We start from the raw sequence: 24,864 nt of genomic DNA on the forward strand, positions 1-24,864 counted from the left end.
CTTACTTATGGAGAAACAGTGCTGGAAAGCATGACATCGTACATCAGGATGTCAAAAGTAGATTAAATTCACATTGATTTTTGGAAAGAGGATGCCACATTCGAGGCCTTAGGGAAAATAAAACAGGAGACATGTAGCCAGTCCAAGTGGAGGGCACCATCACAGGGCCACTGCTGCGACTTAAGTAACATGAGTAGGATTTTTTCCAACTTGTCATAGAGTATAAGTGTTTTTTCTCTGCTGCCCTGAATCTATGGCCCCCAATTAGATAAAAGAGCTAGTCAATCCTTCGAAGGTAAGGACAGTCTCTTATTTCTCTTGACGTCCCCAGTGTTGGGACATGGCTTGAATTGTGATTTTTAAATATTTCACCCTCCATTTGTACTCTACCCCAGTCCAGTGAATTCCTGGAATCAGGACTACAAAATCTGACCTGAGGATGTCTGAGCAGCATAAACCGTAGAAACATTCTACTCAAATCCTCCCATTTAACAGATGAGGAATTTGAGGTAAGATAACGGAGCGACTTGCTCCACATTGGCCAAGAAGTTCCTGGCAAATTTTAGTCACTTCCTCCCTCATGCTGAAGCAACCACAGGCAAACAGTGTTTTTCTATCATGGATTCTCACGGGAAAGGCCACCCATTCCTCTTTCTCTCCTACCCTCTATAATATTCTGAATCACTCCATATTTCTGTGGAGTTGTAGTCACCATTGACCTCTGGGAAGAAGTGTAAGTTCAAGGCTAGGAGCTCCGGCTGTCTGTCTGGATTCACAAAAATCTGGAATAGCAAATCTCAGAAGCTTGAAATGGAGCCAGTGCTCCCGAGACCCTGACTTTCAGTACTGAACCTCCAAAACAACCCAGAACATGGAAAAGAGAAGCAGAGATGGAAGGAGAGAGAAAGAAAATGCCCCTCTGAAAAAAAAATGGGGAAATGCTAGCCTGTTCAAATTATGAAGACAAATCTGTGACAAAATGCATTGCTATTCACACATTAGTTTGGTGTTTCCAGAAAGTGAGAGAGGAGGTGTGGAGCTTTCCCTCTCTGGAGGTGGAAATCCACCCAGGTGTGAGTTTGAAGGTGCAAGCTGAGCTATAATCAATTTAGGGAAATGTGTTTCACCAAAACAAAATGTTTGCTTTGTCATACACCATTATCAGTCAGTTCAGGATGGCGACTGACTGGGCTCTGGGCTGTCATGAGTGGTCAGCGGGTGGAGAAGAAAAGAAAATGAGAGGGCTGAATATGCCAAACCCAGGGATGGAAAAACTCAACTGCCTCCCACAAGGCCCAAGCCCTCCCATCTGCCAAGGGATCTGGAGGTGGAAATATGGGAAAGGATGAGGGAGGGACTCCTTCAGATCTTAGAATTTTGGAAGGGGGCTTTCCCGGAGTGTTGCTGCAAAGGCGTTTCATGCTCCACCTTTAAACTTTGAGAAGGCAGGTTGGTACTATTGCAAGAGTCTTAGGCCAGATGGTGGTTTACTACAGCTCTTACACTATTCGATGTTATCTGGAGAATCCCAGCCCCTCCAGGCTCCCATTGCCATCCCTGAGACATTAATGAACTACACAGAAAGACCCAATCTGGGGTCCCAGGCATGCCTTTCCTGTACTTGTTGGAAATGCATAAACTTAATATGTCAGGATGCTTATCACTTCAGAAAATGAATAAATAAGCATTTATTAAGGGCAGGGCTTTGGAAATGAAGAAAAAAATTAAATACTGGAACCTCTGGGAGCCAAAATAACAAATGGGTCCTTCATGATAGAAAGCAATTAGGTCATGAGCTTGATGTTCAAGGGTTGAGAGGAGGCTAGGAGTATGAGAGAAGCCCAGAGAAGATGGAACCATGTGTACAAAGAGCCTGGATATGTAGAATTTTGTGGGCATGCCTGCAACAGTGGGGAAGGAGATGGCCGAAAAATCTAGTAATGTCAACCAAAGTAGCTCACCTCCCACTGTGACCAGTCCCAACACTTCCTGGCATTGTTCTGTATGGAAATACGTCCCCTGACACAGTTAGACAGTTGGGTCCTTTTCAAAGTAAACTAGTGGGTAAATTCAATGAGTTTTATATAAGTTATGCAGTCTTAATTTAAAAATACCAATTGTGGCCAGTCCTAAAAAAAAAAGCTAGCATTTTAAGAATGAAAGTAATCTGGGTAAATGCCCTCAAGATGTGTACTGTAGTTTCATCCAAGCCTATGTGATGAGGATGCAGGAAGGCAGTCTCTGTAAAACAATGCCGACAGAGAGGAGATGGTATCCATGTGTGCACAGGAGAGGGGTCCTAACTTTTCCCTAGCACCTACTATGCATCAGGCAGCATCCCAGGTGTTTCATATAGATGACTCCATTAAGTTTTCATGACATGCCGCAGGATAGCTGCTATCACTCAAGTTCTACACATGAGAAACCAGCACCTCTTACTGAGTAGTGTGCCAAGGTCAGACAGCTAGTGAACAGCAGAGCCAAGATTCAAACCCAGGTCAGCTGCCAACATGCATCATTTTTCCACTACACCAGGCCTGCCACCTGTTATTGCTTTAATGAATATTAGTCACATTAAATAAACCCTGATATTCTGATTATAAAATTCCAAGCACTTTCTCATACATGATTAATGAAAAAAATGAGCCAAGTTACTGAAAAAAAAATGTAATGCACTCTTTCATCTGCTTGTCGGTTAACTCTTCCCGAAATTCTTTGTGAGATATTATTTTATGTGACCCTCATGGCAATCGTGTGATCTAGGCAGTCAGATAATATTAGTATACCCTTCCACAGATGTAGAGATAGAGGCTCAGGGAGCTTAAGAGACTTGCTCAAGAACTGCATAGCTAAGAAGCGGCTAAGCCAGGCCCAGAATTCCCCTGAATTCTTACATTCTTTATCAGCCTGCCTCTTTAAGGTCTACAACCTTGAAAGAAACTCGTGACATCTACCTGCATGAAGTCCTAAGCAGACTCACCTCTTTCTTGCACGCTTCCAATACTTTCCCACATGCTTTACCTCCATGATACTATCTGTCTGGTCTCCCCAGCAGGCTTTTCTGCAACATCGTTAAGGCTGTTAATGCGGGAAACCTGTTTAGGTAACTTCTGCATCAGAAACCTTTTTCTAGCTTCTCCAGATTACGGTGATCTTGCCTTTTCTCCAGGCTCCTGTGAACCTGATAATCCATACGATTCATTTGGAAATCAATCATCTGCCTGACTGACATCTTTTGAATGGCTGTAACAAAATGTCATTAAACTACAGATTATCAGCCCTTGTAACAAAGATTGTATCTTGGGTTCTCATAGAATTTATTGCAGCACTTTGGATACAAAGGTGTCTTAAACTATGGATGATGGGTAACAGTCTGACCACACTAAGTGTAACTTTCCCAAGTTCCAAATTTCTGGCGTTTAAAACATCAGGGCAATATGACAGCATGGATGAACCTTGAGGACATAATGTTGAGTAAAACAAGTCAGACACAAAAGGACAGAAAATGTATGATTTTGCTGTTATAACTCTGATAAATGTTACACTGTATAATATGGCAAACCTAGAGGTACACATAAGCTAGAGATGGAGGAAAGGCTACCCAAAGAGGATGTGCACAGAAGGGGGCACTAACTTTTTTGTTGTGTGCCTCTCCACATTTAGATGTAAGGGAATGGATAGAAGTGCTGGTAACTAATTAGCAGGTTTATAAGTAACGATGACATATTGAAGGGGAATATGATTGAAAGGGGATGTATAGTGCTACGTATCCACTGATTAAATCTACAACTATAAATAAGTTTCCACATGAACTATTTCAAAGGTTGACTAGTGGACAAAGAGTTAATAGTAGAGGGATATAGGAGGGAAACTATACATAAAATTTCATGCTATGGTCAGAAGTTAATAGGAAGATGTCAACAGTACCCCAGTGCTATGAGGGCAATTAATCAGAGGAGAGGAACAAGTGATAGGGGTAGTTTTGATTTGATAGTTGGTGACATTGTGTTTGCTGGTTCTTTGTCATTATGGACCAATGAAAACTGTCTAAAATTGAGAGTGCTGCTGATTGTACAACCAAATAAAGATACTGTAAGATGTGGTTTATTTGTTTTGGACATTATCTATGGTGCCCAACAGATGGAGGCACCAAAGGTTACAAGGACAGAGAAGCCCAATGGTGAATGGTGATACATTTATATGATGGAATATGGTGCAGCTACAAAAAGGAAGAATGTCGACAGGCACACAACAAACTGAATAAACCTTGGGGGCAATGTGTTGTGCAAAATAAGCCAGAAACAAAAGAACAAGTATGCTAAGGTCTCCATCAGAAAATACTTATAAGAAACTGGTAGTGTAGGTTATAAGCTCTTAAAGCCACCACATTTAGTGTGACATTGTAAATGTATTTCTAGATTCTGAGACAACTGGGCCATGTGCATATCAGCAGGTAGTTCCTTGGAACTATGAGTAACTCTGTGACACCTAACACCCAGAAATGGAGTGCTGCAACCCTGAACCTCAGCATAGCTGTATACAATAACAACTAAAGTAACTGAAAAAGAGATCAGGCCTTAATTAGAGTTTAAAGTAAAGCCGGTATGGCTGCGTCTAAGGTGAATTAGAATGCATGGTAAAAGATGATAACATATGTACTCTAGACCTTCACCTACTGTGTGAGACCAAAGGCAGAGAGTTTTATTATGTCTAGAACCTAAATTTTCTATAACACCCAATCTAAATTAACCTATTTGGATAGCTGGTTTAAACAACCCAAACTCCTTGGATACAGAACAGGAACAAGGTCTTGTAATTCTGTATAGCTTAATGTAACACGGATATATCCCAGACTATGGTGGGCTTATAATAAAAGAATATTGGTAGAGTTCCTTGAGAATCCAAAGGCCACAGCTGCCAGCAGACAGCTCAAGGAGGCTACTTCGAAACTTACCACAGCCATTTTCCAAAGACATCCAGCAACTTGGCTTCAAGAAACATAGACTGGCATTCAGGGGAATGTCCTTGTTGCATTAAAAAATAATAAATAGGAAAAAATAAAATGTTCTCCTATGATACAATAGCATGTTGAGGAAGGATTGAATTTTTAAAATTAATATCCAGGTTTCTCTTCTTACTCATGAAACGTATGTGGAGTACATTCTAACTTGTGCACAGACATCCCTAATAACTGCAGATGCAATTCTGGCTCACTTCTGCCCTGCAATGAATTGCCCAAATGCACGTATATATTTTTCTAATTGACCAGTCTGATAAAAAAAAAAAAATTTCTACTGCTCGTGCAGGTTGCTCCTCCTGGCTGACTCTGTCAGTCCTTTCTCAACAGTGATTGTGATGAACTTTTACTTGACATCTTACCCACTAGATAGTGATTGCCAAAAAGGCAGGGACTGGCCTGGTATAGAGGGAGTGTTCAGCAAATATTTATTGAAAGAAGAAAGGGAGGAAGGAAGGAAGAGGGGAGGGAGAGAGGGATATTAAGGTTTTTCATGAGATAAATCAAATCCTTCCAGCTGATGATATGAACTGCAGCCATACCAAACGTTTCTTCATTCCCCATGTGTGCTTTGCCATCATCCACCCTACTGTCTTTGTTTATGCTGAACCCTCTTTTTTTTTTTTAACATGGGCAGGGACCGGGAATCGAACCCGGGTCCTTGGGCATGGCAGGCAAGCATTCTTACCTGCTGAGCCACCGTGGCCCGCCCTATGCTGAACCCTCTTCATGGATGGCTTTCTCTGTGCTCTGCATATTTTCTGTTCTCACCTCCTCTGACCTTCATTCTCCCAAGTTCCCTGTCTTCAACCCTCTCTGTGTTCTGTACCCCTAGAGGTGGCCTCTGTAGATCACATCAACAGGCTCCTTTGCCTTTTGAACTCTAGTCTGGTTTTGCTGATGGGAAGCACTGGCAAGAGATTAGATGATAGAAGAGATAGATCACATGGAATTTACTCTCCTGTTTCCTTCTGTCAGATGGCTGAACATTGGCTGCTTCCCTCTACTGAGAGTTACAGCTCCTACCAGGAAACCCCTCCACATAGTCATTCTCTTTGGATTCTTCCTCTTTTCTCCACCAGCCCAGGGTGGACATAGTTTCCGCTATTACTGGCACTGGAGTATAGCTCCAGGCTTCTTGATAATCTGCCTACATGGCTGTAAAGAACCCCTTCTGCCCCCCACCAAACCCTAATTACTCAGTTTAGATATGCCATCTGTTTCCTGCCAGGATTCTGACTGATACAGTCCACATCTCCACTTTTCAAAGTCCTGTACTTATTTCCACATGCCTAACTCAGATCATGCCTCAAAAGGAGTTTTGACCTCTTTTCCTGGTCCAAATGGAGCTCTTGACTTCTAGGTCCCTTGCCCAACTGTGTGCTTCCAAAACCACAGTTCAGAGTTTCTTATGTTTGTGTATGACTCCCCCACCAAAGTGGAAGCCACTAAAAAGTGAAGAACATGGAGGATGCACTGCAGCACCCCCAGTGCACAGTAGAGAGGCTAGCAGGTGGTAGATGTCTAATAAATGCCTTCTGAGAATAGAAACAGTCACCACTTGTTTCCTTAGGGTGACGTGGAATAAGATATCAGCAAAATGTTGGGCTGTGCGGTGCTCAACTCTAAGACCATCAAAGCTGCCTCTCCACCAGTGCTGTAGTCACTGGTACAGCCTCCTTGTGCGTGTTCATCTAGCCTGGGCTGGCATGCCTCGGGTGACAGAGAGCTCACTCCCCTCAAGGGAAATGCTCCCCTGGAAAGACAGCCCTGATTGAAATGACATCATCTATTGTTAAGCTCAAAGCTGCCACCTATAATTGTAATACAAATCCCAGTCATGACTTGGAAACATATAGAATGATACCGCTCCCTTTTCCACAGAATAGTCCTTCAGAGACTTGAAAGCAATAACCAAGGTCTTATGAGGATTTTCTGTTCCAGGCCAAACATCATCAAATGATTTTATATGACATGGCTTCTTGCTCCCTCTTTGTCCCAGTCTCTTTCTTTATGTACATCCTAAGTTGTCTGTCCTTATTATCATTTTTTTTAATAAGGAAAATCCACTGCCAATGTAGCTTAATAGTTCTGATCCAAGGACATTAACCAAATTCTCTTCCAAAATCACTCACTCAGTACTTCACAATTCCAAGTTCTTGGGGAGAGTTGGGAAGAAAATGGAAAGGACAGAGTGCGAGGCAGTAGGTGTCTATGGCTTGCAAGAATGTCAGGACAATGCTGGGAAACTGAGTCAGAAGCTCTCACCCTGGCTTGACCACTAATTAACTGCATAAGTCTGGGCCTCAGTTTCCCTCTTTGCGGGACAGAGGGGCTGGATGCAATGATAGCTGAGGGTGTTTCCAGGTCTGACAATTTGCCTTGTTTTGATGCTTTTTGCACCCCTCTTCTCAGACTGGTGCTTTCCTCTAAAGTACACATTTCTGGAAACATGGACTAAAAGACTCAAGGACTATTAGGTAAAGAATGAGAGTTTAAACATATTAGAAGAAATAGAGTCAGACAATCTGCCCAGCTGCATTATTGGTGCATCTACTTTACTCAAGGGAGGTTCTCTATAAATTGTTGGAATGGAATTTTAATCAGAGTTACTTGAAGTAGGAAATCCATGGATTGGTACTTACTGGCCTATAATGAGATAAGTACAGAAATGGAGAGTAGGCCTTTAGAAATGTTTATAGTGGCCTCATATTGCTACCCTAACTTTGAGGCATTTCGTTTTTCTATTGATTCACTTTTACTGTATATTACAAAGGTGTTGGTTTCAATATATAGGAAAAATCAAAATAAAACTGGTCCTTCACTGAAAACAGTTTGCAAAGTAGTGAGTTGAATATTACATTTATCTATTAAAAAAGATGAATAAATGAATGAATGGATTGGGTGGAAGGAAGGAAGGAAGGGAAGGAAAGGAGGGACAGAGGAAGAAAAACATCTTGTAGTACACGAAAGATTACTGGATGAAAATTAAGCAACGCTCTTTATTGAAAATCACCTCATAAGATCACCGCAATTTTCATCACTTATGTTATAGGTACCTTCCTTCCTTTCTCTCTCTTTCCTTCCCTCTATCCCTGCCTCCCTCCTTCCTTCCTTCCTTTCTTCCTTCCATTACCCTTCTTCCATTCCTCCTTTCTTTCTATCTTTCTTTTTTGTTTAAAGGCACAAAGCAATTATTTTTCTGCAGAGTTCTACAGGCTTCTCTCTGTCCATAGGACAGCTGATTCGGTCAACCTCATCAGAGATGATCCATTGTCCAGGAGGGCTCACCCGGGGGCACAGCTTTCCCAGGCAGCGAATAAACAGGCCTTGGGTGTCAGTGGTCACCACTAGCACATGCTCACAGAAGTTCTGGGCAGAGCAATTCCATGATTTAGAAAACACGAGGCTGTGGGAGACTGCCAACGTTGTCTGCTGAGTATGAGCTCTGGGACTGTGGCCCCTGGCCCTCTGTACCATGATGCTAGGAATGGACAGCTGCCCTCTGTTCTGACACCGTCATACTCAGCAGTTTTCTCTCAAGGCCTTAGTAAGGCCACCTTGCTTGTTACCCCTGCTATTCAACTCTGCCTCTTATGATTACTCAGGCTTAAAAATATTCCCTTTCATTGGAAGATCTGGAGTCAGTAGACCTGGGTTTGAATCCAAGCTTTCCATCTATTAGCCAGTTTCCTTTAGGAAATCCCTTAGCCTTTTTGAATTCCAGGCCTCCTTCAACAAAATAGAGTGAAGGACACCCATCTTCCTGTCACTTAGGTGCTGAATAAACTTTTGGTGTATGAATGAGTGAATGAACAAATGAATGTATGGGATGAATGGTTCCCAGCTATGTACAGCCCCTCCTCCTCCCCCACACCCATGCTGCCAGCCACACAGGTACCTCCCACGAATCTAGTTTTGGGAGCAGGCAGGGCACTAATCTTGAAAGACTTGCATTTGTGATCTTACCTAATGACTTCCTTGGCCTGTGACCTTCGCCAAGTCATTTAACTCTCTAAGGCTTCTATTTCTCTTTCAGTCAAATGCAAATGTTCATCCTGTCTTGCCTTCCTCACCGAATTCTGGCAAAGTCCAAATGAGAGCACAGAGATGAAAGCATATCATGACCTGGAAGGGACTCTCCACACATCAGGGCTGCTTCTCACATGGGCTGCTCATGTCTCTAAGCCAAGGTGGGTGTCCAAGGGCCAGACTGGTGCCAGGAGGCTGAGCTGACATGATTTCTGGCTGGCTGCCAGACATGACATTCTCTTGCCAGCATCATCATTCCTTTGCACATAGGTATTTTGTCTGTGTATGGGAGGCCCTTGCTCTTTTGAGAGAGAAACAAAGAGAAGAGTCAGCAGAAAACCTGCCGAGGTTGGCAAATGTGCTCTAGCCAGCAAGTCCAGGGTCCTGTGTGTTGAACAGAAGGGAAAAGTTCAGATTGAATCTGGGAAAAACAGGAGAGTGGATGTGGACTACCTCTCTGGCTTACAATTCATTCCTACAGATCTCCCACCCAACAGAGGTCATCCATGGGTACAGCTTTAGGGTTCTCCTTTAGGGTTGCTCTTTACAGTTGAAAATCCATGGCAGAGGCTAAATAAGGCTTTAGACAGGGGTCCATCTGCCCTCTTCTCAGCATTAAATGCAGCTCCCTCTGCCTGGAGTGCTCTCCTTTCTCCTCCAATCAGAGCTCTGCTGTTCAAATTAGACCTATCCTTAACGGCCTAGCTCAAATGCCACCTCTTTCAAAGAAGACTTCCCTGATATATTCAAGCAGCAGGTCAAATTTTTCTCTTTGCTTTCCAGTGGCACTTCCAAAGCACAGCACACTCTATCTTTCATTATGTAAGTAATGACAAATAACATTATTGAAAGCTAATTACATGCTAACCACTTTGAGAGACTGTACTTTGCATACCTTCTCTCAATTAATCCTCAACAGTAAGTCAACAAAGCAGGCACCATTATTATTCCCATCTTACTGATGAGGAAACCAAGGTTCTAAGGGCACACACAGTGGGGAAGTAGCAGAGCTGGGATGTAGGGGGTGTCTAGTCCCAGAACTCATTCTCTACCAGCGTTGTCCAATGGAATTTTCTGTGACGATGGAAATGTTCCATACTACACTGCTTGTTATGGGAACTGCTAGCCCCATGTGCCTGTTGAGCACTTGAAATGTGGCTAGTGTGGCTCAGACACAGGATTTAAAAGTTTATTTAATTTTAATTAATTACATGTGGCTTGGGGCTACCATAATGGAAACGCAGGTGGAATTCATTTTACTGTGCGTATTGTGACAGCTATTTGTGCTCCACTCAGGACACCAAATTTAGACTCAGCTCTTTGAGAGGGCAGGGTGCCAAGCCTTGCTCCTCAGCCCATAGTAGGCACTCTAATAAATACATCTGTAATGAATCTTGTTTGCTTGTGGTCCCCATTAGATTACTTGAGTAGTAGACATGCCTCAGTCATTAAACCTTTGTGTGAACTAAACAATTCCCCTACTCGCTATGAGCCTCAGGTGCCCTGCATATTCCATGGAGGACAACACGGTCAGCACTCCACTGGGCACTGTCTGCCCTCTAGGGGCTTACCTGTGCGGAGAGTCGGGATCGAAGCAAGTCTTGGTGACATTGGTGATTTCAGGGTTGCAGCACTCGCCACCATCGAAGTTGAAGCGCTCATAGTTGCAGTCCATGTCGCACACCCCATTCTGCTGCTTCTTCATGAAGGCGGGGTAGCGCAGTTGGCGGCAGTCCCCACCATCATAGCCGGTCAATGTGTGGTTGCACTCGGGGTCACAGTTCTCGTCCCCAATCTTGCTGATGTCACAGTTGGCTAGGATGAGGCGGTGGCGCAGGGATGAGTTGTTCACCTCCAGCACCTCCAGCTCCCAGGAGATGTTGTAGTGCTTAAAGACCTCGGCCAGTTGCTGGTGCTGGAACTCGATCTGCTGGCGGCTCACTGTTGGGTTCTCATAGTCATCATCATGGAGGTTAACCACGCGGTAGCGCACTGCCTTGGGCAGGCGGAAATGTGGGAGCTGGTTGTAGCTGGCAATGACATCTGGGTTGTCACACAGGGTCTGTCCACAAAGGGGGGGCTCCAAGTTTGTGTCCAGCAAGAAGCCATGGATATTGCCGAACTCCACTTTGGGGATGTTGCTGTCTTTCATTGGGGACCAGGCATGCTTTACATTGTCCCAGTTCTCCTGGAGGAGAAGTGGGGATAGAGGAGGGTGATGGCCATGGGTTTCCATGTCCAACAGGATCTCCTGCTGAGTCCTGGCCACTTTCCAGAGACTGAAGTGCTCGATGTAGCCACGGTAATTGTGATTCAGAGCACTGCCCCCCAACATGAGCACTTTGCACTTCTGGGTCAGTGGGCTAAATATACTGCCCACCTGCTCCCCAGACATTGCCACCTGGGCACCATTCACATAGAGCTTCATCAGCCGCCCATCGTAGGTTGCAGCTAGGTATACCCATTGGCCTGGAAGGTAGCTGCGGTGGGCATTAATGGTGGTCAGCCGCCGGGCCCGGTCTGTCCTCAAGGAGAAAAAGTAGCGTGGATCTCTGTTGCCTTGGTCACTGACGGTGTGAATGCCCACGACCCATCCTCGGTCACGCGAGGTATAAGAACATTTGTCATACAGCCCTGTGTGGCCCCAAAAGAGAAAAATGAATAAATAAAGGATGAAGGAAGAGGGGAGAGAGTCATTTTTCTCAGATAAAACACAGTATCTAGATAAAACACATGTCCTAGATGAGTAGCTTTCAAATAGTGCTCTGTGGGAAACTAGCAGTGACTGAGGTGCCTCTGGGACCACCCCAAGAACAAAGGGAGGGGGAGGGGAAGTGAGAGGTCTAGTTATTTGGGCTTTGGGGTTCTCACCTCTCCTTTAATACATACAGTTTCATTTATGTTGGATTTGAATATGGAGCATGTAAGAAAGGCTTTGAGGAAAGGATATTTCTGCTAAAGGAGATAAAAACAATCTGAAAACCAGTGGTTTAACACAAAGTTCTTGGATGGGAATGAGGACTTCCTAGTTACAAGTGATTTTAGATGTAGGATGATGTTTGAGGTCAGGTGGGAAGAGAAAGAGAGGAAAACGGGAATGATTAGAAGATGCTCATCTCCACAACATCACCATAACTTTGAGTGTCCATCTCCTCATCAAATGGCGAGTGGTCAGTGGCCCTAAATTGTTGAGAAAGCTGGTCTGAAGAAGTAAGGGTCAGGAGCCTTGAAAAGCCAATGCATCTATCTCTGGCAGGAATCCTGGCTAGCCATGCTATTCATCTCCAAAGGAAGGCAAACTCACTTTAATCTTAGCTATAAAGGCATTTAAAGTTCATAACTTCCAATCCCCTCACTGACCCATCAGGGAACTGAGACCCAGGGAATAGAAGGCAATTGCCAGGTAACACAGAATCACTGATAAAACTCCTTGGACTTAATTCAGCTTGTTTATCTCTAACGTTAACATCAGAAATATTTTTTTAAAAGCACAATCTTTAACAAAAAAAAGATGCTGGAACTCCTACATATAGTTAATAGTAATAAATGAAATCTATCAAGCTTCAATAGCAGGCCAGGCACTGAGCTAAGCTCTGTATATGCACTGATTCTTTATCCAGGTAACACCTTTGTGATGGTGATATTACACTTCTAACTTAACAGATGAGGAAATGGGAATTAAAGCTGATAAAGAGATTTGCCCCAAATCCTGGAACTCATTGTCCCGGGCACTAATTCTATAGTATCTCTCCTTCTTCCACTTAGGCCAGCAGGAATCTGGACATGACCATCTGCTTGAGAGGTGAAAAAAGTTTTATTAGGGTGCTTGGGTAAGTACCAAGCCAGAAGTTCGTAGATTCACCTGGGAACCCCACCCAGGAAGTAGTTTAGCAGATTCTCTCTGGGCCTAATTATTTTTATGCACCCCACCTCCCAGCCTATCTGGAATATACCCAGTGTCCTTGGCACAAGCAAAGCTACTGGATAGGGAAGAGGACTTTCTAATTAGGAGTATATTTTAAGTGTAGGATGTGTAAGAGGCCAGGTGGGAGAACAGAGGGAGATGGGAGTGAATAAAAGATGCTCATTTAGAAGCACAGTTCCTACTTGCAGCTGGAGAATCATTTGTGGTCACCATAACATTGCGTGTGCATCTGCCATTACACTCATCCAATGAGCATGGGAAGTGTCCAACAAAATCAGTGGAGGAGGCCCACAGAGTCTTCACTTCTATGTGGGCACCGAGGCCTTAGAATTTGTCTAAATCTCTCTGCTAGCAGCTAACATAGACAACAGTTTTGGCTGGACACTGAGGCTGCCTATTCCTCTTCTCCCACTTTCTGGACAATTGTCTTCCGAGTAATGGTCAGCGTCTCCTCACAGTCACTATGTTCTTACAGGCTGGGTGACCTTGGTCAAGTTCAAGCACCTCCTTTGGGTCCTTGGTTTCCCATTTGATAAAGGGATGAGGCTCTCCTCATATGCTCTTCTCAAACCTGCTTTTCTGCGATTACATGTTTCCGATGGTTAACACTCAAACCACCCCTTCCAAGACACCCTATGTAAAGTGATATTATCTCCTGTGAATTAGTTTTAATGCTAGGAAACTCGACACATGCTCTCTTGTTTTGGAGTTTCCTTAGTGCCGTCTCTTCCCTATTTGACAGGATGCTTCTTGAGAGCAATGGCTGTGTCTGCGTCGGGTCTATAAACCATCAAGCACATTGCACCATGCCTAGCCTACAGCAGGAACTTAAAAAAATATATCTAAAGAATGAACACATGAATTGTTCTAAAGAGAGTGAGAGGAGAGAAAGGGCAGAAACTTTGAGGAAAACATAATCAAAAGCAATAATTTATGTCTCCATAGCTAAAGGACAAAGAAAACCAGAGAACAGAATGTGTTCTGGTTTGGGTAGAAAGAGCAAGATCTTTAGACTCGGGATAATTTGCTTATGAATCACGACTGCAACAATTACTAGCAGTGCAGCTGGGGCAAAGTCACTTCACCTCAGTGGACCTTAATTTCCTCAACTGCATTTCTTGTTAAGTATGTTGTCATACTTCAAAGACAGTATACAGTGTCTACCTAAATGGGAGTTCATTTCTAAGATGCTGAAGGGTCTGAGAGTGATGTCAGGGATGAAAAGTAGAAAATAACTAAAAACAAAATAGAGAAATGATTGGGAGAAAGAGAAAGAGAGAGAGAGAGAGAGAGAGACAGAATCATAAGGCATACCTGATGCATCAAGAACTAGATGAAGGCTGGAAAAAGTCCAAGTTCTCCTCAGACTTCCTTAGTCATAAATCCCACTCAGCTTAGCTGGTATTAGGAAACTACATGTAAAAACTGTCTTCTGGGTGGGCAACAGTGGCTTAGTGGCAGAATTCTCGCCTGCCATGCCGGAGACCCGGTTCAATTCCTGGAGCCTCCTCATATGCTCCAAAACCACAGATCTGATACTTGATTTGGTTAGCACAGATCCATCTGTTGCTACCCACCATAGAAATCAAGAGAACAGGTTCCTGGAAGTCTTATTCTCAGGGACCCTTACCTATCAGTTCACGCACCCCTCCCTACAGCCCACCCTCATCCCCTGCACAGCTCACCTACTCTTCTTCCCCTAACACCTTCTCCCATAAGAGGATAACGACAGGTCTAATGAGAAAATTAAAATTTGAAACAGGATCTTTATTTCCCCTCTCTTTTTTTCTCTTCTCTCCCTGCAGGTTTTTATTTTGCCGGGGGGCTCCCAGATCCTAGTTTTCCTATTGCCTTTTGAAGACAGCTGGTCAGGTTAGCAAGGTAAAGTGTTTACACATCTGTAGGGTACCTTCAGTTCTGAATCTTCCAGGAGCTTGAGACTCAGGCTTAGGCCATCTCTCTTTGCAATTGAGAAAGAAAGGGGAAGGCGTGAGAAAGGCAAGATTCTGCCACCCAGAGCTGTGGAGTAAGAGGTGGCTGAGCCCCAGGAGGCCGAGGAGAAGGGCAAAGAGGGTTTTCAGTTGAACAAAGAGGAAACACATTAAGGGAAATGAGAGCCTTGAAGCAATGACTTCAGAGGTTCAGAAGGAAATATTTACCTGGAATGTAAGTGGAGAAAGGAAATCACTAAGCTTCAATAGGAAAGAGCCTCAGGCAGAGCGGCAGTGATGGGGATTTACTTCTGCACGAAATAACTTAATCAACAGAAGGCCCATTTCAGGGGGATGGAAGGGAAGTGCCGAGAACCACCAATTTGGGCTCAGTGTGCCAGATGACCTTGCTTTGGACCCCCCTCCTTTCTGCTGCTGGACTTCGTTTTCCTTCAGATCAGATAAAATGATCCCCTGTTAAAATTTAAGAACTCTTTTGTTCACTCTTAGAATGGCTACTTGTAAGTAAGAGGTAATAAAAAAATATGTGTTGATTTCAGTTGGAGACCTCATGCCTTTCCATTTCTTATATGAGAAGGTTCCTGCCCTTGTATATCTCTATATGAGATTCAAAGCAGTATTCTCTGGAAGACACAGAAGTTTCCATCTCCCCCCACCTCTACCCTACTCTGCCCCATTGGTCTCCAGTAGGATGGAGACATAGTAAGCAAAATTGAGAGTCAGGCTGAAGTCATCACCATCTGAGTAGTCCTAGAGGATGCTACAAGGTACCTGCTTGTGCTGCTTCTGTGTCAAACTCCTTCAAAAATAATTCTCACAACAACTTCGTATGCTATTCACAAATAAGAGAAGAGGGTCTCAGAGAGGTGAGGTCACCTGCCAGAGTCACATAGAACCAATGGAGGAAGGACTGGAATCTGTTTCCTGATTTCAAGTTCAATTCCCTTACAAATGAGAGGGTCCCAGATATACTTCCATCCTGCCTAGGATGCTTCCCTGGAGTGGTTTAACTCAACATAAAATTTATCTGAATAACATCTGTCTTATGTCACACTGTCTATGGAGATGGCTTAGCAGTGGATGACAATATATATATATTTTTACATTATTGTTTATTTTTCCTTATTGGGAGAGTGGATGTGGGAGAGAGAAAACTCTATCCAGGGTTTTTATGCCTGTAAAAAACTAACATTTTCAAATACAATAACAAACATTTTCTGGAAGCTTTTGATGTAGGACTCTCTCTGATAAGTGCAAACATCCCATTTAATGTTCATAGTGACCCTGTCAAGTGGGTTTTATTATTGTTGCTTTTACAGATAAGGAAACTGAGGTGGAAAGAGGTTAAGGGATTTTTCCCCAAGCATATCCAGTTAGTGAGTAGAGGAACCAGGGCTGTGACTTGCCTCTGTCTGATTCCAAAGCCAGAGCTCTCACCCAGGTTGTTTTTCTTCAATGGAAACTGCACTCAACTAGGGGTCAAGTTTTTGTGCCCCAACTCTACAACTTATGTTCTGTGGATCACTAGAATAGTAGGTCCCCTCTCTGTGCTTCCTCACTTCCTTTCCCTGTGAGATGGGAGGGGTATACCAGATGACCACACAGGTCCCTTCCAGCTCAGACTCTCTATGACCCTCAGATGTGGGCTCCTTCAGATGTCCCAGCCTTGGTTTCACTATGGAAGATGTAAGGTCAAGGACAGAGGGAAGAAGGGAAGTTTCAGACCCTCCAATGTAAGGATGTCTATTGGCTGTGGGACATCTGCCAGAAAATACCAGCAGAGGTGAGAGGATACAGTGATGAAAGGGAAAATTTAGGTCACAATCTGACTTCTTTCAGGAGGCTAAAAAATTTTAAAGCTAAAGGCTGGAGCTGGTCCTTTTTTAAATTTTGTTTTGTTTTCCCTTCCATGATTTAATTATTGGTATCAAAGCCACAGAGGAATGCTTCAGAGAGCAATCCTATAGAAAGCTTTTATCTGTCCAGAGGAGAGTGATTCAAACAGACAGATTTGGGTTAAGTATACCCATGGTCCCTGCACTTGGTTCAGTTGGGGGGAGGTCCACCAAAATGACCCTGGAGGACTTGGCACAAGATGTTCAGAGGAAGGCCAAGATGTCACTGAGGAGGGTACCTGGGGGACTGTTCTTTAGTGTTTCCATCTCTCTGGGCCCACCCTGGCTCAAACAATTCCTCTGAGACTTGGTGGAAGGAGGAAACTTAAAATAAGTCATGTCAAGCTTGAAAACTATACAGAGTTATGTTGAGCTCTACACATCCCTGTCTCTGGGCATAAGAAAGGCAGGGGCTCAAAAGTAATTCTTAAGAGCAGTTTACCAAGGTCAAGATTAGCCCAGGTGTTTCTATGTATCGGCCACGCATGGAAAAGGTTGGGGACCAGATTTCCCTTTGCAGGGCTGCATGGAGCAGGAAAGAACATCCATGATGAGGGTGAAGGTATGGGAGTGAGGTGTATGTCTTCTCTCCTACTTATATTCTTGCTAGGAACTCTTGCCCCAAAACCCCCTGATGGCATGCCCACTGGGGTCCACTTAATTTTCTTACTGGCTATATGATCTTGTGAGTTAGGTCACCTCTGAGCCTCGGTTTCCCTACATGTACACGAGGGGTAAAAAGCCTTATATTGTACACTTTTAAAGAGCACCTTTGAGGGAGAAAGGCAATTAACGTATGTGTATTTCCTTTGTAACCTGTTTAAAGGAGGGGTAAGGCAGGGTTAAGAGAGTATACCTAAAGGTGCCTAAAACTTTGTTAACATACAGATTTTAAAGTGTGTTTGGGATGGCAAAGTACTCTTGAGGGAGGGCTCTTGGTACACCTGTGTTTCTCTGTGGCCCTTCAACCTCTAGCCTGACCCCTTCACTCACATATCATCAGGCTGTGTGTGTATGGGAAGGTCAGGGTCTTACAGTCCAACAAATCTGGGTTCAAATCCTGAATCTACTATTAACTGGCCATGTGATTTGGGAAAGTCATGGTACCTCTCCAGTATTATTTCTCATATGTAAAATGGGGGTAATGCATATACCTCTGATGGTTGTAGGGGGCAGTAATGAGATAATGAACATAACAGGATCTAGTCAATGGCAATGTAACATAGGGGTAAAGCATCTGTCCTTTGGAGTCAGAATCCCAGCTCTGCCTCAGGTTAGTTGTGTAGCCTTAGGCAAAATCCCTTCCCCTTCCGGATAGTTTTCTCATCCATAAAGTGGTAAGAGCAGTATTTAACATGTAGTGCCTTTTGAAGGTTTGATGAAGGAACAAACGCAGCCACTTATTTTCATAGAATGTGATAAATGTTAGCTAAGCATTAATTGATATTAATAATAAGCATCTATTCTTTTTCTTAAGAGTTGGGACCATTCGGTTTTTTTTTTCCTTCTTCTATTTCTCTGAAATAGAGAACAGCGTCAGGATACTTGCTTTTTCTTTCACACATTGTCAATGACCTTGCTTTCTCTTTCACACATTGTCAATGACCTCACTTTCTCTTTCATACATTGTCAATGAAATTGGTACATACCAATTTAAGAAGGAAGTGGGACGAGAGAAGATGCCAAGGAGGAAGACAAGGAGGAGACACAAGCAGAGGCGGGCAGAGATGAAATGTGTTTTAGCTTTTTACACCCTTAAAGGTTGCAATGGCATAAGCAGACCCCAGTGCACTGTTAGTGGTGATCCTGGAGCTGCTCTGAAGAAGAGATCATGACTTTGATCATTTTGATGATTTGAGAAGAGGACAGACCCACAAGCTCTTCTCATCACTCACTTATCAAATCCCAGTGACAATGAGACCTTTTCACAGAAAACTGTCAAGACTAGTTTTTTCTGCTGTTTTCATCCTTCACAACAGCCTGAGCTTTTACTCTTCACCATCAGGGATCAGACATAGTCAGAATTGGAGGTGCCCCTAATGGTCAAGAAATGGTCACCCCCTTTCAAACCCCAGCCTCATGCTTCAATCACCTGTACAGCATCTCCTTGAGTAACTGTTTACATTTCCAGAAGCAGAGGTCACCCTACTGCCTGAAGAAGGCCTTTGCACTTTCGGGCACTTCTGAGTGCTCTCTCGGGCTGAGCAGAAATTGACTTCCCTTTTCTTCCCACCCAGTTGTCCAGGGTCTAGTGTTCAGGAATCTATCAAGTTGTTCTGTACTGAGCCCTTTCCTTCTGGACAACTCTGGATGTGTCTGTGGCTTTTGACTGCATTATCCCTGATCTTCTGTATTCCCCAAATTAATAGCAAAATGTCCTGCCCGATTCACACATTTACTTATTCACTGATTGATTCAACACATATTCACAGGGCATCCACTGTACCAGACTCTGGCAGGACATTCAGGATACAGAATGTGGCCAGATACAGGCAGGACCCTCTGGAGAGAGTTCTATTTGAAAATCAGTTGAATATTTATTTTTCAGTATAGTCCATTTCTTTTATCTTTTTCATATTGATTATTCACTTTGTGCATCATAACAACATGAGAAGTATCTTAAGTTGCTTTGAAGTTTAAAGTATACAAACCATATCAATGATTTCATTGATCACTAGAAATTTCGATGTAGAAATTTTGCTCTCAAAAGAGGCAAAATAGATGCTATGATTCTGTTGATAAAACAAGGTAAAAGGGAGACTCTAATAAGGGCAGTAACTTGGCCAAAGTCACACACTTTTGAGAAATATATTCAGGACTTGATCCTTGACTCCCGACCCAGCAAACCCTGATGTTCTCTCTTTGTATCTCCCGCTGTATGGTATACCCCTGAGTGATGACCTTGTCACCACTACCCACACTAACCAGATATGTACAGTAACCTTTTATTCATATAAAGGAAGAGGATCTGTAGCTTAAGGGTGGAGCATGTGCATCCCCATCCAAACAGAATCAACACCACCCTCCTGTTCTCATACGAAGCCACTTTAGAAATAACAGAGAGTTTTTCTTTCTGGTATTCCTACCTTGGCCCAAGTATGATCATCGTTGTGGAAAGCTATGAACATAGGCAAGGGACGTTCTGGAGGACAAGGAACATCCTTTTCCATTTTGTAACTTTAGGGTCAGGACAGTGACGGTAGGCATATGTATATGGGAAAGAGGAAATAAACAAACGCATATGAGGGTGGCTGAGGGTGAGGATGAGTGAAGCACAATGGACAGTTCAGTGGTTAAGAGCACAATTTTGGAGCAAACACAGCTGGGCTAAGTACTGCCTCTGACATGTCTGAACACAGCTCTGGTTAGGAGGATGTAATAAGACCCTGTTCATAAAACACTGAGCAAAGAGCATAGCATGCAATAAACCCCCCAAAAATGGTCATTATTATGCAATTATGTGAGGACAGGAAGTACTGAATGTGCATAAAACCACATACTGGAAGCAGAAATTGGAGGCAAGGGGGACAGAGGTGTAGGTGATGGGCTCAGAAATAAATTTCATATGTCTCTGCAAAACCACATCCAAAAGTCAATTTAATGCGGTGCCTGCCCATGCAAAAAAAAAAAAAAAAAGTCAATTTAATGCCACCAATAACAATGTTGGGAGTCTCCCTTCCCAGTGTTCTAAGCATCAAGACAGTGATGGCCATTGTTACTGCCGGAGAAAGACAGGAAGCTTCATGATAGGGGGACTTTTTTCCAGTTCTGCTGGATCAGACAATGGCTCCTCTTGGCAATCCCATTTTTATCCCATGTTCACAACAGTCGTTGGGAGCAAGGTCTCTCCTTTCTCCTGAGTCTTTCTCAGGCCCTACTGCTTTGGGTTGGTTGTTTTTTCCACCATAGCAACTGTCATCGGTGACAGCTTGATTCATGTCTGTGGTCACCTTCCAACATTTCTCTCCTCCCCTAGACTAAAAGCCTAGGTCAAGAGTATGTGTCCATTGGCCACACTGTGTTAGGAGCCTTCAGCATAGTGCTGGGACATAAGTACTCAGTAAAAATTTGTTGAACAGATGAATGAACGAAATGTGCCCAAGGCTTTAAGGACAGCTGAACCAAGTATAGTTTGAGATTTCCAACAATCTTTACAGACTGGAGTAAAAGTCCTGACTTGGAGGCAAGATGAGATAGCCTCAGGATTCCGGGTAAACCCCTTTAACTTCCTGATCCTCAATTTTTCCATCTATATAATGAGAGGCTTCTGTCAATGTGCACTAAGCGTGGTTGTGTAAAATAGTAACAGAGCAACAGGGAGTAGGGAAAGCCTGACTCAGCTGTATGCTGGCACCGCAAAGCTGTGTGACCTTTGTCAAGTCACGCCTTTTCTCTGGCCTCCATATTCTCAAATGTGAAAGAAGACTACAGTGAGAAAACATCTAAAGCCGTTCTTGAAAATATACAGAAAAGATTTCAAAATTGAGGGTAATAAAAATGAACTTTTGCCTTGAATTGCCACTAGTGTACTGCTGACCTTGGGCAAATCAATCTTCATCCAGGGGCACATCATGACTTTTGTGGGCCCTAGGCACCCTTGCCTTCATGGTGGGGTCCTTCTCCCATCAAAAGAGAAACATGAAAATTATCTTTATTTATTTCATTGGTATAAAGAGGAATATAATCCAGGCTGGATTCATTATTATAATATATTCATTATTGTTATTACATTAATTTTTTTCTTCTGATTTTAAAAGAATTTAAAACATGTTCCTGGGTCCCTAAAAGCATTGTGGTCCTCCGGCAGTGGATCTACCTCTATGACTTGTTTCTGTCTCTTGACCTCAGCTTCTCCTCGGCAAAAGAATGTTGGGAGAGGGCACTGAGCACCTACAGCCAATCCAAGGAGCAGAGAAGAATGGGGCTGATTCCCACATGGGCCAGCCAAATGATGTAAATTTCATAACTGACGCAGGCTCACAACAAGTTATATAAAAACACACCCAGACAGTGTGGGCTGAGCTCTGGAGACAAAAGTTCCTCTCTCAGGTGAGCCTGCCATCACCTCATTCTGGCTGATGCACCAGGAGAGAGCTTCTCAGGGAGAGGCGATGGGAAAGTGAGATAAGGAAGGGATGAGGCCAGACAGGCAGATCCCAGCTTTGCAAGGCTGGTGCCATCCAGAATTACTCTGTTAGGCAAAAGGAGAACAACATTTACTGTGTGCCAGACACTGGGCTGACCTCATGTAGATTCACCCTCCATAGGGATGGTAACCCTCACGACAGCCTGAACTGAGAGGTATTATTATTACTGTCTTCATTTCACAGAGGAGGAAATTGAGACCCAGAGAGACAGAATGCCTTGCTGGTAATTAAAAAAATAAATATTGCTTAAACTCAGGCAATCAGACCCCAGCCTCCAAGTTCTCAACTTCTAAATTATACTGCCCAGCTAGAAGAAAACAGATTATATGAATTTGAGAGTACAGAAATACTTACATGTTTTTAATTTAAAATAAATAAAGCTTAATTAAGCAAGCTCTATGGTGGAGGGACAAGCAAACAGAGTGCAGTAGAAGGAACGCTTGGTTCTGACAAGAGGGATCAGGGACATTTTCTTGGGCCAAGCGTACAAAGCTGAGCTTTGCATGAGGAGTAGGAATTAGATGGGAGAGACAGAAGCTGAGCAAAGACCTTCTAGCAGAGGATGATGCATGAGCAAAGTCTGAGCAGCAAAGTCACTTGAAGGTGACTCTGGAGATGAACAAGACACCTGTCTTAGGTGGAGCTGAGGGTATGCAGGAACTGAGAGATGGAATAAATGGGGATGAAGCAGTAAGGGCCATGAAGGGCTTGCAAGAGGTGGGATGTTTATTTCAAAGTAAGTAGAGAATATTGGACGGTTTTTAAGGAAGGGGGTCCATAGGGAAAATAAAAAGACCATTAGCCAGGGATTAGATTTTCTTGAGAAGTCACAAAGCCTCAGAACTTTCAGTCTAGTGTTCATTTAGCAACTTGGAGCTATTCATTTCTGAGCCTTGACACTTATTAATGAAGAAGGTGGAATATAGGCAAAACTGTGAAGAGAGAGAGGGCTGATAGACTTTTCAATCTGTATACTAATATTCCAGTGTTCTGATATTTGCTGGGAAATCTTGAATTATGACTTAGCCCAAGAAACTCTTTAAGGCTCTGGATGGACATATGGCATTTAGATGCTACTTGGGACTTCAGAATTTCAATTGTGTTCCACTGGGTAGAGAATGATGTAGCTCAGCATTGACCCCAGTGTCTGGTTCACCTTGGGCAAACAGTATCTAGCCACAGTCTCTCAGTTTCCCCATCTATTGGGAGAGGAGGCAGGAAATTGATCTCTAAGTTCCTTTATACATGACACCTTGAAGTATAGAGATTATATTTCCTTTAACTCCATACCTTCAGGGCAGAGTTCGGAACCTGACACATGGGAGATCCAATAAACAATTAATGAATGTGTGGAATGAACTGAGTTTTTCTTTTTTTTTTTTTTTTCTTTTACATGGGCAGGCACCGGGAATCGAACCCGGGTCCTCGGGCCTGGCAGGCAAGCATTCTTACCTGCTGAGTCACCGTGGTCCGCCCTGAACTGAGTTTTTAAGTCAAGACTCCTGTGGAATCTTGAGGAGATTTTAAATGGAAAATTTGCAAATAGGGACCATTTTATAAAGAAAAAAGCATAAAAGCCAGCAGATCTGTAACCCGGACAGGCTCATATTTTCTCTCTGATTGTAAAACATGCTGATGAATTGAAAGATTCTGGGATAGAGAAGACTGATGAAGAGGAGGCCAGAGGATATTGCAAGGTCAAGGAGAAGATCAAACGTGAAAAACATGGCGATAGGGATAGTGTTCTAGGAACATCACATGATTCTGTTTAACCAGAAAAGTCCACGTAAGGCAGTGGCTCTCAACCAGCAGTGATTTTGACGCCCCCCACCCTGCCCCGCCCTGGGAGACATCTGGCAAAGTCTGGCAAAGACACATTTTTGATTGTCACAACTGGGTATGGGGATGCTACTGGCATCGAGTGGACAGAGGGTAGGAATACTAGTAAATATTGTACATGCACAGGACAACCTCCACAACAAAGAATTATTACTTAAAATGTCAACAGTGCTGCAATTGAGAAACCCTGGTGTTAGGAATTAGAAAAAGTTATGGTGGGAAATAATATTTGAGGAGGAAGTTGAATATGATGCTAAGGAATGGAGACCTGGTCTAGAATGGTTAGAAAATGGATATGACCACTTACTTGCTATGTGGCCTTGGGTAAGTCACTTAACATTCCTGTACTTCAGTTTTTTTCATCTGGAAAACTAAGATAATAATGGCATCTAGTTCAGTGGGTTGTTACAAGTACTAAAGAGTTAAAACATGTAAAGCATTTAGAACAGTGTCTGGCACATATTATGTGTTAAATGCATTAGCCATTATCATTACTATGCTTGGAAATGGAGAGCTATGATAGACTTAAGTTCAAGAGAGTGGCATAAGGGCCCCTCAGTCTGTGATAATCCTAGAAAAATGATCTACAGCTGCATGATCATCATGTGAAGTGAATGCTGTGTCCACCCAATTAATAATCCTTTAATCAGCTTCTGCATCAGATGACACTGCAGGTTGGATCTGTTTGGGATTGCCTTGCAGTTTGCAGGCAGCTCCCTGTCTGGGCTTTGTTTTCCAGCTAACCATGAGGCCCAGGTCAGCATCCGACTGCATCTACAGTCCAGGCTCCTCAAGTTTTAATGAATAAGTGGAAGCAGAGAGAGCCAGACATGAAGACAGATGGAAAGATGGAAAGGCAAGAAGGTTTTCATAAAAGCTGCTGCCAGTGACACACAGCATTCCCAGGGATTCCCAGGACAGAACTGAAAGCATGTTTGAGAGGCTTATTTAAGTTAAGATACTGTTCTCTTGGAGTCCTTGTTTGTAAATAGGTATTTCTGCTGACACTGGGCTTTGTAAGGGTGGACAGGGCAGCAGGGTGGGGGCAGGGAACTGG

General features: G+C 43.4%; 1 protein-coding gene across 1 annotated transcript in view; it reads right to left on the reverse strand.

The window, feature by feature from the left end:
- Window positions 1–24,864, reverse strand: part of PAPPA (pappalysin 1) — a 242,206-nt gene that overhangs the window by 199,083 nt on the left and 18,259 nt on the right. Inside the window, exon 2 of the mRNA XM_077143649.1 lies at window positions 10,621–11,683. Coding sequence (XP_076999764.1) covers window positions 10,621–11,683 — 1,063 coding nt within the window. The remainder of the gene's footprint in view (window positions 1–10,620; window positions 11,684–24,864) is intronic.

Source organism: Tamandua tetradactyla, chromosome 2 (genome assembly GCF_023851605.1).
Source record: "Tamandua tetradactyla isolate mTamTet1 chromosome 2, mTamTet1.pri, whole genome shotgun sequence".
Classification (NCBI taxonomy): Eukaryota; Metazoa; Chordata; class Mammalia; order Pilosa; family Myrmecophagidae; genus Tamandua; species Tamandua tetradactyla.